Below are 13561 nucleotides of genomic sequence, written 5' to 3' on the forward strand. Positions count from 1 at the left end.
GGGGCCGGACACCAAGCACACTTATCAAAGCTCATCCAACTGTAAGCCGCAAATGGGTGAGGTGCTTTATCAAAATTACACTTCAGTAATGTCCAAAAAAACCCAAACCTCATCAATTCGACACCGACTCCCCAGGCACACCTTGGTCCTTCACACTTCTTTTCCATCCCACCCAATGCCGGTCCCTTGTATTCCACTTCATACAGGGACGCCTTAGCCAGCCGCTCCTCCTGCACCCTGCACACCAAACTACATACATCCAGAGCCCTTAATATGGCTTTAAACGCCTTTGACACATGGACTGCAAGCACCTCTGACGGTTTCCTTACAACGCTCCAACTTGCACACGGAGAGCCATTCTGATGCCCCCTCCTCTCTCCTCTCAGCCTATCTGCTTATCTTCCCTCATGTTTTCCCCTTATTTGGAATGTCTCTCAGTCCCCTCTGGTTCACCCCGCCCTTCACAGCTGAGTACAAGTTTTAAACCTTTTCCGAGACACAGGCAAATTAAAAAAGAAAATACCTTTCACTGCTCACCTAAAGTATTCTTCACCTAAGCGTAAACTAGCTGCTTGTAAGCTTGACCTAGGGACATTTCAAAAAGGAAATGGCTCCGTTGCCATGAGTAGCTGCTTATGGACACAAACACATACACACAAACTTGTAAACATTTTCTTAGAAAGGGTGGATGTCTACAGGGCACTGGCTTTCTATAGAACAGCTCCTACACATCCTGCTTTGTGACCTGGATCCCAATCCCCGAAATGTACCGCCTATTTCTCACTCCTCGTGTTTGCTCTCTCCATCCTTCCTTCTTTCCTGAGCCCCTGTCTGCCGCTCCATCCTCGGGTCGATGGATGCTGCTCTTTGGGTCTCGAATGACTGACGGAGCTCCCTGGTGTTGCAACTCACTTTCTGGGCCTGTTGATTGCCTAGCTCCACGCTGAGTCACCTGGCTCCCTGAATCTACCCGACTGAAAAGCATACCATCTTCACCAAGTATTCTAACAGGGACAGAGATAAATGACACCCACTCTATACAGACGATGTGAACACTTTCAACTAAAGGCACCATTGTAGAACGGTATGGTTAAATACAGAAAAAAAACTTCACTGAATGTTCCACTCAGCCTACACTAGTCTCAGTAAAGGAATCATCAATGTTTATGTGGCATTTGGAAAGGTGTCAGAGAGCGTGAGCAGTAAACCGGCAGAACACGGCTACTCTGGCTCGGAGGGGACGCCACCCCAGCTGTCAGCAATGGAAAGGGATTCAGGTGGTGACGGAGGACTCTCACGCAATGTGCGCTATCTGAAGGCATTCTGAAAGCAGGAAAGTAACATGCATTACTGGAGTGACTGAAAGGAGGAGAAATGAGCACACATGAAAGCGTCCGACTGCCGACTGACACCCTGAGCTGATCCTGACTCGGCAGGCTGGAACCGCTCGTCCCACGGGGCTTTAGTGGCTGTGAAGATGTGGCAGGCAGCCGCCGCTGTCTCCCGACAAGCAGTGGGTGGGTTTACCCTGTGGGCCTCTGGGTTATCCCAACGTCTCACCAGGGCTCCCCCACAGGTGGGTGTCTTTAATTTTCCTTTAATTGATCTAGACTTAGATACTCTTTTACAACTAACCACCAACACCATTTGAAATAATCTACATACAGAGAGAGCTGATCTCCGGGGGGACAGAGTATCTGGTAACGAATGGTAAGTGGGAGGCTTACAGTCAGGCCCAGGTTAAGAACGCCCTGCCATAAAGCCTTCGGTATCAAAACCTGGAGTGTAACACATGTTCACACTCACAAACACACGAAATGCCATGAAAATGCTCCACTGCTTCAGTGGTTCAAGGAAGATGTTGTGCACCTTTCCCTTTCTGAGGGCAACCATAGCGACTGAAAACCAAGTGGAAATCTGAATCAATCAGAAGGAGCTGACACACACCACTGGTCCCTGCAGTCACACAGTCACAAGAAAGGATAAAATGAGAATAACGGAGCAAGTGAGAGGCTCTGTCCCAACAAAAGCTACAACGATCTGTAACGGGCAGCGTGGAGGTGAAATGACTGAAATGGAAAGGCTATCGATAATCTGGGTAGACGGTAAGCTAGATGCCCATTAGCCTGACTGTCGTGAGATCGTTTAACACAATGACTTCACGGGGCAAGTGAAGGGAACCAGGACGAAGAACTCCGGGTCAACCGTTCGGAAGTGAGTGGGGACTTCTGCGCCATTCGAGGCAAGGCGCAGCACCAAGGGCCAGCCTAAGTGTCATGAGTGCTTTTCCTGAAGCACTGGAAAAGATGACTAGGACGAAGGTTATTTGCCACAGCAAAGATTTCATGTAAACTCGACGGGCTTGTTTCGGGGTGGGGGTGGGGGGAGTAATGCCTGAAAGGAGCTGCATTTCCAAAGAAGAGAGAGTCCACCATGACTTAAGGCAACGGGAGGCTAGGCTACCAGGATCCTCAGAGCACGACTGCTTGGGGCTCACAAGCTCCAGCCTCTGGCTTTGTCTCACTCCCTAAATGTGAGGGCACTTCTCTGGTGGTGCAGTAGGTTGCACACGGGGCACAAGTCAGCCATTTCAAACCACCAGCCACTCTGCGTGGGAAAGCAGAGGCTTTCTTTCTGCCCCTGAGAGTCAGTCTCAGAAACCCACAGGAGCAGTTCTCCCGGCGCTGCGTTTTGTCTGCGGCAGCGAGCTGGGTTTCAGTGTGCTCGTGCTGTCGTGAAGGCACGCCTTCAACACTGCTCAAAGGCAAAAGGCAAAGGCTTGGTGACACGTGCTATCTCTGGAGATTGCTGCTTGCACTATCTTGTCCCTGCTGTTGAATGTCATTGGCCATGATTCCTCATGTGCCCGACAACACAGTTGTACAACCAAACCCTTTAGTTGACCTTCCCACCAATGCAAGAGTCCTATTTCTAGCGCCCAACACGCTGCTGCTCAGCCACTGGATCAGGGAGCCACAGCCTCCTTTTTAAAGGCCCACAATTGACGGTGGACTTTTCCTGTGACCAATCTGCATTCCCCAGGAAGCTGGGTGAGCTTTGGGGAGACCTGCAGGAATGGTAACACCTATGATGCCACCATAAACACTGCTGATTGTTGGGATGGAGTGAGGCTACCAAATAGGAAGACAGTGTGGAAGAAACTCACTGTATGCCCAATTCTTCCCTGCTTTTCAGGGGTTTGCAGGTGAGCATCACCAAAGCCCAGCCAGCTGCAGCTGGGACCAGTAACCAACAACCGCCAGGCAGTTACCGTATATACTAAAATAGAAGCCGACCCGAATATCAGCTAAGGCACCTAATTTTACCACAAAAACTGCATTAAAAAGTGCTGGAAAACTAGGCTTATACTCGCGCGTACACAGCACTTAACTCCCAAGAAAGACCTGATGGAACTAGAGCAACAGCTGGTGCCACCTGAGGCAAACACTGGCCTACCCCGACTGGAGAACCGAGCCGTCTGGAGCAGTCAGTGTCTCCATCTCACTGAAGCAGAGCACCAAGCCGTCATCAAGGCCTCACCTGCTGCAGGACCACTTGGGAAGAGAAAAAGAAAAACTGCACATGCCAAAGGCCTGCTGCAAGGAGCTGCGGCCAGCAGTACACTGGCCTCTCCCACAACAGAACCACCCCCGGCCCACCTTGCGGGCACCAGCAGCATCTCCCCCTTACTCCACCACCGTCGCCCGTATCATCCAATTACCAACGCCCTAGTGTCACCTCACAGATGCCCCTGCAGATACACAAAGCTCTGATGAGACAGGCGCACACGGTAAGCTTTAATGGTGATCTTTTTTGCTGTCCTCTATCCAAACTGTTGTAAGAACTATTTCTGTACGAACTTATTTTACAATGTTGTACACCTACATCACATACACTCTGTCTTCAGTACAGTGCTTACTTTCATCATTACCGTATCACCATCACACACTGCATTATCATGTGCAAGATGTTTCCGTGTATTTGGAAGTGCTGCTAATGTGTTTTATGTGCATAATAAGGTAAAACGCATACTATGTACTGAGACAAACATTTGACAAAGAGCTTTATGTTGCCTGTTCTGACTTACCTACAAATCCAGTTTGAAAGGCAGACCCAGGAGTGGATCTTGTTCATAACTGGTACAAACTGTAACTTGTACGCACCATGTTCGTAACGGCTTGTACTTCTCACTGTATTTATTATCTTTGTCTCTCTCAAGCTTTCATTAATTACAAGAGCGCTATGAAACAAGAAGTTCACTTTCTTCGGTCTGGACTGTCACATTTCAATCCCTGCCTTTCAGATCTTTGAAATCCATCTCAAATGGGTCTACCTACCAGGGTCACTGTGGGGACCCAGCCTTGGAAAACCTGAATTGGACCCCCCACACACACCCGAGCAGCGAACGGGGGTTACAAGGCTTTGTTCTTCCAACTCATGGGGTCCTGTCATCTGCTGCCCTGGCCCCTCCTTCACAGAGGCCACGAGTCTGCTGGTGGGGTTCTCCTTTGCTTCCTTCTGAGCGCACCCTGGAGAAAGCTGAACCTTCCTCCTGCCTCCGTCTGCCCACCCACCCACCTGTCTATCCTCAAACCTCAGTGTCCGTGGTGCTGAGTGGAAGGCCTGGAACCAAGCTTTCAGCAGCTGCCAAGAAAGTCTGCCTCAATTAATCCAGAAATAAGCTTCCGCCTAAAGGGTGGCATGACAGGGTCTCGCCTGCAAGGCCTAGTGCGAGCTGCCCTTTCTCAGCATTCTGGGCAAGAACACTCCACAGCCACAGCAGGATCCAAGGCTGGCCTGATACAGCCGCTGGGCCTTTGTTACTGTTTGTATTACACAGCTTACACATTCAACGCACCTCATAAAAACATACCTTTACTTCTTACACAAACCCACTGACAACAAGCCCCGTGAGGGGTGCCAGGCCTACATGGAAGAAGGCCTTGCCATGAGCCCCTCCAGGGCATCGGTGTGCTGTGACTCAGCCGGCAGAGCAGACCTTCTGAGTCATTAGTACCTGCTTAACCTGATGATCAGTGTGTCAAGCCAACCCAATGCAGTCCGATTACACTGAAACTCGATCGGGGCAAGCAAACAAGACGGACCCAGCAGGGAGACGCACGAGGACCCAGCAGGCATGCGCTCACTCACTGAAAATTCAACACCCCCCAGTCACACCCCCCAGGGACCCAGCCCTGTCACTTACTAACTTCTCTTTCTCCATCACTCCCCGTTTCCTCCACCGGGCAGAGGAAAAGGAGCAGCACTTCAAGTGGTAGAAGGACAGCGCCGGGGCAGGCCAGGCTGGCTGCAGAGCCGAGAGAGCAGGCCGACTTCTCAGTCAGCACGCAGCCTGGGACCTGGGAAGCTGCTGCTCCTCACCTGCTCCTCGGGGGCTAAGAGGGTTTAGGTGAACTGATTTCACCGAGCGAGGCCAAGAATTAACAGGGCAAGGCACGGCCTAGGATGACCAGCAGGGACTGCCATGAGGAAATAAAGGTCTGAGCTGGAACCCGCCCTTATGTCAGACAGCCTCCATCTGTTTAGCCGGCGATTATGCTCTCTGTCTGTGGGTGACACAGCCATCTCATTTTGTGGTGGTATTCACCCATCTGCCCAAACACACCCCCTTGCCCTGAGGGACCAGAGGCGACACAAGGTCCAACAAAGTAGATGATGGGGCCGATAGGAGACCAGTCAAATTCACACAAGTCCCAGGAAGAATGAAGAAGGGCTTCTTTGTAAACTCTACCTGCCTCCGTTTCACCTTTGAGAGAAGGTTTTGTAAACCATCCACTCATCTGAGTTATTATTTGTGTGCAGTATCTGTTTCCAAGACGTTGCCATCCTTTAAAAATCTCTAGACAGAAGCAGTTTTCAAAACAACCCCAGAAAGAAACCAGAGTATTTATAGAGTGGCTTTGTTTCTGAGCAAAACCAATAGTGCCCCTGTGAGCAGCTGTGGTACGTGTGACCGCCACAGTCACTTTGTACAGTGAGATCAAGGCTCATCCTCACTGGACTCTCCGGGGCTTTGGAGAGTCCACAGTCTCTCCACTCAAGTCACAGCGTGGCATGAATGGGAAGGATGCCGCAGAATGCAGGACGCCCTCCTTCCTCCTCAGAGCCGTCCAGAGTCCCGATGGTTTAGATTCCTGAATGCAAAGCCCATCTCAGGCTCGCATGGTCTTCTGAAATGACTGGGCTAAGAGAGGGAGGGAAACTACTACAAGAAACCTTTCCCCCACCCCAGGCGCTCTCTTGTCTTATACGGTGAAGAGAACACGGGCAGCCTCATTCCCCGTCGGAAAGCACGGCCCAGGAGAGCACCGAGGCCACCCGAACGCTGGGCTCTAGTCTGGACCCCAGGGTGGAGGAGAGGCCGAGGCCTTTGGGACCCGCATCCCTGCCACGAGAACCAACAAGACTCGTTTGGAGCCTACAGGAACAGACATGCCAGATCCCAGGCTTGCGTGGTATTTAGTAAGATTTATGAGGCTAAGCCAAAAAACACTGCTAAAAAAACATAGAAACCCTTTTTTACAGCAGGAAATACCAAAATCTGAAGTGTTACTTTCTCAACATCTCCTCCATCTAGGTCCAGACATTTCTGAAAGAGGGGATTCTTTGGCTAACTTTTCCCTGACGCATTCGGTGCGCCTTGACTTCCACCACACCAAAGCAGCAGTTTGGGGATCCCAGGAAGACTCAAGTGTTCCTTTTCAATGTGTCTGAGTCTGGGGAACAAAAAGTCTGAAGGGGCAAAAGCCGGGCTGGAGGGTGATGGGCTATGTTTCCCAAAGAGATGGTCCTGAGGAGAAAAATGAGGATCTAATGTCGGGGGTTTAAGTGGAGAGAAAATGTTTTGAGAATGATGTACAAATGCACTTTACACAATTGATGTGTGTATGGATTGCGATAACAGTTGTATGAGCCCCTAATAAAATGTTTAAAAAAATTTTTTTAAAAAAGAAATGCTCCTAAGAGAGCCCTTGCTACCCCAGAAGAAGGAGCAGTTTTCAATTTTCCTGAAACTTCTTCCTAACGAGCCCTCCTGATCACTTTGTGTCCTTTGGGCAAATCAAGGTGACTCCTTTAGAATCCCAAAAAATATTCACCAACAGCTTCTGGGCTGCCCTCTCTGCCTTGAATTTAGCAGGCCCAGCAAATCCTTCAGAAGTCACTGTCTGGACTGGCCTGTTTTTCTGAGTCACCCTGGACCCAGTGAGATTCAAGAAGGGCACTGCTGAGAACGTGGCTGTAGCCATGCACTGTTCACACAGACACGTTTGAACGTGTTTGGCTTGGAATAAGGCCGTGTATGTCTGAATTGGGAGCCGAGTAGCAATACGTCGGGGCTTACACTCATGTGCAGTGCTACACCTTGCCCCGTTACCAGAGCCAGAGCACAGCACAACAGGAAAAGGGCCGGGGATAAACAGCACAGGACGAGCAGAGGAGAAACCAGGAGCTCCTTTCACTGAGCATTTTACACTCCCTGTCATTTCCCAGGGAGCTACAGGTGGGAACACAAGCAGCATGCCCCCCAAAGGCTGGAGGTCGAGTCCACCCAGAAAGGCCTCAGAAGAAAGGCCTGGTGATCGTCCAAAGGGTCAGTCGCTGGGGAGGGCGGTTCTACGCTGACACATGGCTCACCATGAGAGGATACCAACTGCGGGGTAACTGCTGAGTAATTTCTGCCGCCAGTGCATTTCAACAACCAGGACCCTCTCGCCCGCTCTTCCTGGGGCAGCTGCTGCAAGAGAAGGCCCCTCCTGAGACCCATCTGTGGTTCTGCCTGCCTCCCTTCCTCCCACCTCACATTCCACTCCTGCCACCCTCTCCTGCCTCAGCACAGTCACCAGTACTACCAGCCACATCCCATCCCTGCCTCAGCTACCCCCACAACTGAACCATACAACTGAATCAGCATTGCCCACATCCCTGCCGCAGCGAATCACACAACTAACTCCCAGAACTGCCTGCGCCCCAGGTCATAGGCCATAGCTAGGATTTAATTTTCGCCTTAGCTAGGATTTAATGCCTGCAGTTCCAGGACACGTCCTACAAACACATTCCCCTTGACAGTGGAAATGGCATGCGCTCCCCCACATGTCCCCACCCACTCTGCTCACAGGGAAACAAGGCAGGCTGTAAAGGCAACTGAGTGAGGAGTAAATGCATGAGAAAAGAACACTGTGTGGCAAGTCTGCCCTATCTCCAACCAGGGCTCAGGGCTGACCAGGGCTCACTAGAAGCAGTTTCAATGACAAGCCAGGATAAAAAGATGTCAGAGGAAAATCCTGGCTTCCACCTTTGGAGAAGTGGAAAGTTCTGGCACACTGAAGCCCACGCTGTTCACTGGGACAGGTGCAATGTGCAGACCTTGGGTCTGAATGGTGGGGGCCTGTGGGCACCCGCAGGGACTCCCTCTGTGCCACAGGATACCAAGAAAGACCTCCACTTGCTCGCTTTGAGCATCTCGAGCTGGATGGCACTTCACCCAGGTCACAGCCCAATCATTTTCTCAAAGGTCCCAGATGACCTGGTGTGGCCTTTAAGGTCACACAGGTTACACAGCATCTGGACCGAGCGTTCAAAGGATGGAGGAGCAAGGACATTAGTAACAGCAGGGCTGAGCTGAAAGCTCAGTCACCAGGGTGGCCTATGACCAAAAGTTAATACCCCACAGGAGACCATGACCCTGAGTCCCCATGGAGTTCAGAAGAGGAGGGGACAGAGCCCTCCTGCCAGGTCGGGAGCACAGAGGGTGATGAATGTAGCTGCCAATCAGGACCCCACATTTCGCGAGCACTCGGTTATTTTACATGCATAACCACCCGTTTTTCCATCTGATGTAGGCAAAAACTGTGAGCTATGATGTTGGTATCTGTCCTCTGACAAGAAACTGAGGCATTAAACACCCAAGCGCCCCAACTCAGGCCAGGGGCCATTGATGACAGGCTCCGCTGGGCAGCCTGCTGTTCTAACCCTCCCAGAGCCACCATGGCCTCTGCTCCGCGCCACTCACCTGAAGGCGAGGCAGCCACTCCTGAGAAATCAGCCATCCTCTGGGCTGGACACCAGCCTCCAACAATGGGCACCCCTCTGAGTCCCCTTGAAACCCCCAGAGCAGCCTGAGCCTTGAGGGCTCTGTACTTCCGGTCCAGCCCTCCCTGTCGGACCCCAACCACTGGGCAGCTGCTCCAGGAGTGGAAGGCTGGTTTCGAAGCGGGACCTCCAGCACCTTGGAGTCACACAGACACCCCCCCCCCCCGCAGAGGCCCGAGGCCTGGCAGTGCTCACATGACTTTACACGCTCGCTCCTTCGACTTCAACGATCCCACTTCTAGGAACCCACACTCCGAAGTCACTTACTATAGCACTACTTATACGAGCAAACTTCTGGAGCTGATCACAACAACTTGGTCACATAAACAGTGGCATTTTCATATATGGCATACCAGGAAGCCTTGTGGAACAAAGAGTGTGAGCGAGTGCTTTCTCTGTCTTGTATGAAAACACCTCCATGACAGTAAATGAAAACACAGAGCAGGGGGTGGGTTTTTTGGTAATAGGCAAGGGGCTGGGGGGCGGGGGGGTGACGACACATCTATACATTTTAAACCACCTAAATGTAGTGCTTGGTTAAAATAGTACATTTAGCCAATGGATTAGCTTGTATCAGAAACAGGCAGTATATACTTTCAAGCTTGATACATCATTATACAGTGCTATCTGATCACGTGTATTATAATTAAACTCTACAAGTAATTGTGAATAACAGCTTTGGCTAAATCTACTGTCAAAATACCCACTAGCCTACTCTATGTTTATTATTACATAGTCACAGCATAAAGACCCAGGAAGACCTTCAACAAGTATGAACCCCTCCAAGAAAGCTGTGAAGGGAACCACCTCACCGAGAGGACACAGTGAGGGGTGGAAAGCACGGCCTAGTAGCTGACTGGCACTCCAGGCGGGCCAGTCCCACCCCAGTCTCCGGATCTCGGATCTCGAGTCCTTGGATTCTGAGCGTCATAGGGATGGGGGGCAGGGCCAGGTCGGCTGTGGCAGTGAGTACTCCACAGGGAAGCAGGCGGGCCTGGCGGGAGAAATTCTGTTTCTCAACGGCGACATGTTCCAGCAAAGCTTGACAGGGAGTTAAAATCACAAGAGGAACTCGCGTGAGGATTGAGTCTACCCAGTCAACTGTACTAGGAAACCCCATGAAAAATAAGCAACTTAACAGCCAGGTCATTGAAAATGATTTTCTACATGAAAACAAACACCAAAAGGTTGTGGCACAGAACATAAAATGTTCATGAATTTTTAAGGCAAGGGGAACCCTTTCAAAGTTTCATGCTGCTTCTAATTGCATCTGACCTGAGAGGTCTGGACGCATACACCTTCATGCCCTTGAATCCTCAAAAGGCAGGAAGGTGTGAGGACCATCACGCTGGGGATCACGGCAGCGTTGCTCCCTGGGGCCAGCGGGAAAGGCACGGGGTGACAGCTGGACAGGCCTGGTGTGCAGCCTATTTCTTGCCACTCTGCCATCTCAGATCACTTACTTCACCTTACACTGAGCTCAGTCTCAGCGCCTTCATCTATAAAACGTGGTCAATACTCGCAGTTTTATCAGAACGGCGGGAGATATGTCAAGCAAACTACCTAAACTACAGAAGGAATCATTTACTATTCTAACCACCACGAAGCTATTGGAATTTCGATCTGACGTCTAGCCGTTCAGGAGCCCTGCTGGGTGCAATGATTAATGCACTTGGCTGCTAACTGATAGTTCGATAGTTCGAACCCAGCAGACACTCTGTGGGAGAAAGGGGTGGCAGTCTGCTTCCATAAAAATGACAGCCTGGGAGAGGGAATCAACTTACACAACAGGAAGGTGGTAGCGTGGTGTCCCACTATTCAGTTGATTCCATTTGTGAGGACAAATAGGAGGTGGGCATTATAAGCCCACCCAACCAGCCCCAGCGATGAAACAGACCCTCAGCAAACACTGATTTTTATACTCACATATTTCATTTCAAACTTCTTAGCCAACATTTCAACCTCTTCTCTCTCCCGATGTTCATCAATAAATGGGTCTTCTGTCGGAATGGACTTCTTCTGATTCTGTGTGAATGGAAAGAGAAGTAGAAGCATTCATATGGCTTCAACCAGAGTTGAACGTACAAGAGGGTTTCAACTATTTTGTGGGAAAATGGGATCAAAAGATAATGGGATTCCTCCACAAACACCTAGAAAACTCCCGATCACACCTTCCTGAACACGATGAGCTGCTTTAGGCCAGAAATGCTTCTAAAACCACTTCTAGATCTAGACCAAGTGCCCGGCGCTCAGTCACCTGCCTAGGGGCATCACTTGATGATCTGCAGTTGAGCGGGCTCCAGGCTTGCTGCCGAGACCAGCATCGGCCATTGGGGGGAGCACACATTATTATGTTCAACAAGTCGGTGCGGCAGTGCTGTAAAAGGGTCATCATGTTGCTAGTGCCCTTCTAGCAGAGGGGTCACTCCAACAGGGGCTGGCTTACACGCCGCATGCACTCACCGTCCATTCACCCAAACAAGTCCATCCGAACAGACACGTCTGCACCGTGGGGGAAATGGGATGAAAGGGTAATGGAGTTCTCCCACAAATGGTTCAAAGCACCCTCATGTACAGGCTTTTTTAAATACACATATCAAAACAAAAGGGGGGAAAAAAACACTTATGGGTAAAAATTATCATCTAGTTATTGACAATCGAGCAGAAAGTTGTAAAAATAATAAAAAGAGGCTAGGTGTGGGAACTGAAGTAACACCGCCAACTATCTAAAACGCAAGGATATTACAGTTGAACTACTGGATACAGATGTGGCTGATCCTGACAGTGGTGAAGAGCCCTGGTTGGGCAGTGCTTAGTGCTGGGCTGGGCTGGCAACCCCAGTGTGAGCAGTCTGAAGCCACCAGCCTCCCCAGGGGACAGGAGATGTGGCTGTCTGCTTTGGTAACGGCCAGCCACCTCAGAAGCCTGTGGAGCCGTACAACGCTGCCTTAGGAGTCGCAAAGGCTGAGACAGCCTCCGTCTAAAAAAGATGGCAGAAAGGACGGGCAGAACGACGCCACACCAGCTCACGGCACCGGGCACGAGCAAACGGTGACACCCCTCAGAGCGTAAAGGAACTACCTTTAGGACCAATTACTGTTGGAACAAGCAGGAGACAAGGTTTTCCACCCCTTAAAGATTTACAGTCCCGGAAACCCACGGGGGCTTTGCTTTGGTTTGGCTCGGGTCGAATAAGCAGTGAACACAGACTACTACGGCGTTCCCAATGGCCCTTAGGCACAGGACCTGAAAGGCAACCCGAGTGTCGGGAATGGACTGATACTGAGCTTAAGAAGGGTGGTCCTGCTCAGGTGAGCCTGGTCTAACTGGAGGCCACAGTTGAGGACAGTGATCTAGCCTGGCCATTGCACACTGTCCCGACAGGTCCCTTAGTTCCAGCCTGCTGTGTTGTGCCTGCTTTTAGACAGAAGCATCTTCATGTTGTCTGTAAGATGTTTTATGGAGATTTTATCGAGGCATCAAAAAGTCCGTCCTTATTTACTTTTGATAGACAATAGGACAAGTGACTCCCTTTCACAATCAAGAACCCTTGTCCTCCCTGAAATGGAGGCTCTAATAAGCGTCTTTATGTTTCTTATGAAGAAAGTGATTTAAAGATATTAAAGTTCTAACCACCCACATGGGAAATGAATGCAGCACTTATGTCCACTGATCTTAAGGCTGCTTTTGAGAAATAAGTCCATACAAAAATGTGCCACGGGACAAGTATTGGGTTTCCACAGAATTCTCACAGGAGCTAGAGTACCACACTACTAACCATCGCTCAGTTTTATTTTGACAGCAGATGCTTAACTAGCATTCTGGGTAATGGACTTTCTGGATGACTAGAAGAGTTAGAAAAAACATTTATTTTGCATCTGTCATCGACAAACGAGATTTCAAAAATGTATTAACACTCTTCAGTCCAGATGGTGAGGAACTCGGTTTTTAGGGCAAAGGACCCCCCACCCACCCCCACCACCACCGCTACCATCCTGGGCCCCTGAAATGCTGGGTCAACCCTACAGAGACAAGAAGGTGAAGGACTAGCCAGGCCGGGGCAGGATAACAGGGAGGTAGTTTGCTCTGTCATGTTTTATAGGCCACATGCGCTGACCAAACGTGGGTTTCCTCCTTAGTAAAGAAAACTGCTGATTGTTTGTGGGTCTACTGTGCACGCAGTAGTTATGAATGGGGCTGATCTAATCAACCCTAATCTAGATGGTATTTACCCATGTTAGTAGCCCCATATCCAACAGAGTGAAAAACGTACTCAGGGATCAGCAGCAACTTCAAATTTTATAACCTTTTGCAAAATTTTTGATTTTCAAAATTGCTTTCCCCTTTCACTCTCAGTCTGCTACATGGTATATACGCTGCTCAAAGGCAGCAACTCAAAATTGCGTCAATTTTGAAAACATTACAATATCCCCCAAAAGACTAACTGGGC

The 13561-nt window shown here is 50.1% G+C and overlaps 1 protein-coding gene across 1 annotated transcript in view; it reads right to left on the reverse strand.

Moving 5' to 3' along the window:
• The window catches only part of UBN2 (ubinuclein 2), a 63961-nt gene that overhangs the window by 46731 nt on the left and 3669 nt on the right, over positions 1–13561 (reverse strand). The window contains exon 4 of the mRNA XM_045288914.1: positions 11038–11136. Coding sequence (XP_045144849.1) covers positions 11038–11136 — 99 coding nt within the window. The remainder of the gene's footprint in view (positions 1–11037; positions 11137–13561) is intronic.

The sequence above is a fragment of the Echinops telfairi genome, unplaced genomic scaffold (genome assembly GCF_000313985.2).
Source record: "Echinops telfairi isolate 266 unplaced genomic scaffold, ASM31398v2 ScPeMD7_23;HRSCAF=83, whole genome shotgun sequence".
Taxonomy (NCBI): Eukaryota; Metazoa; Chordata; class Mammalia; order Afrosoricida; family Tenrecidae; genus Echinops; species Echinops telfairi.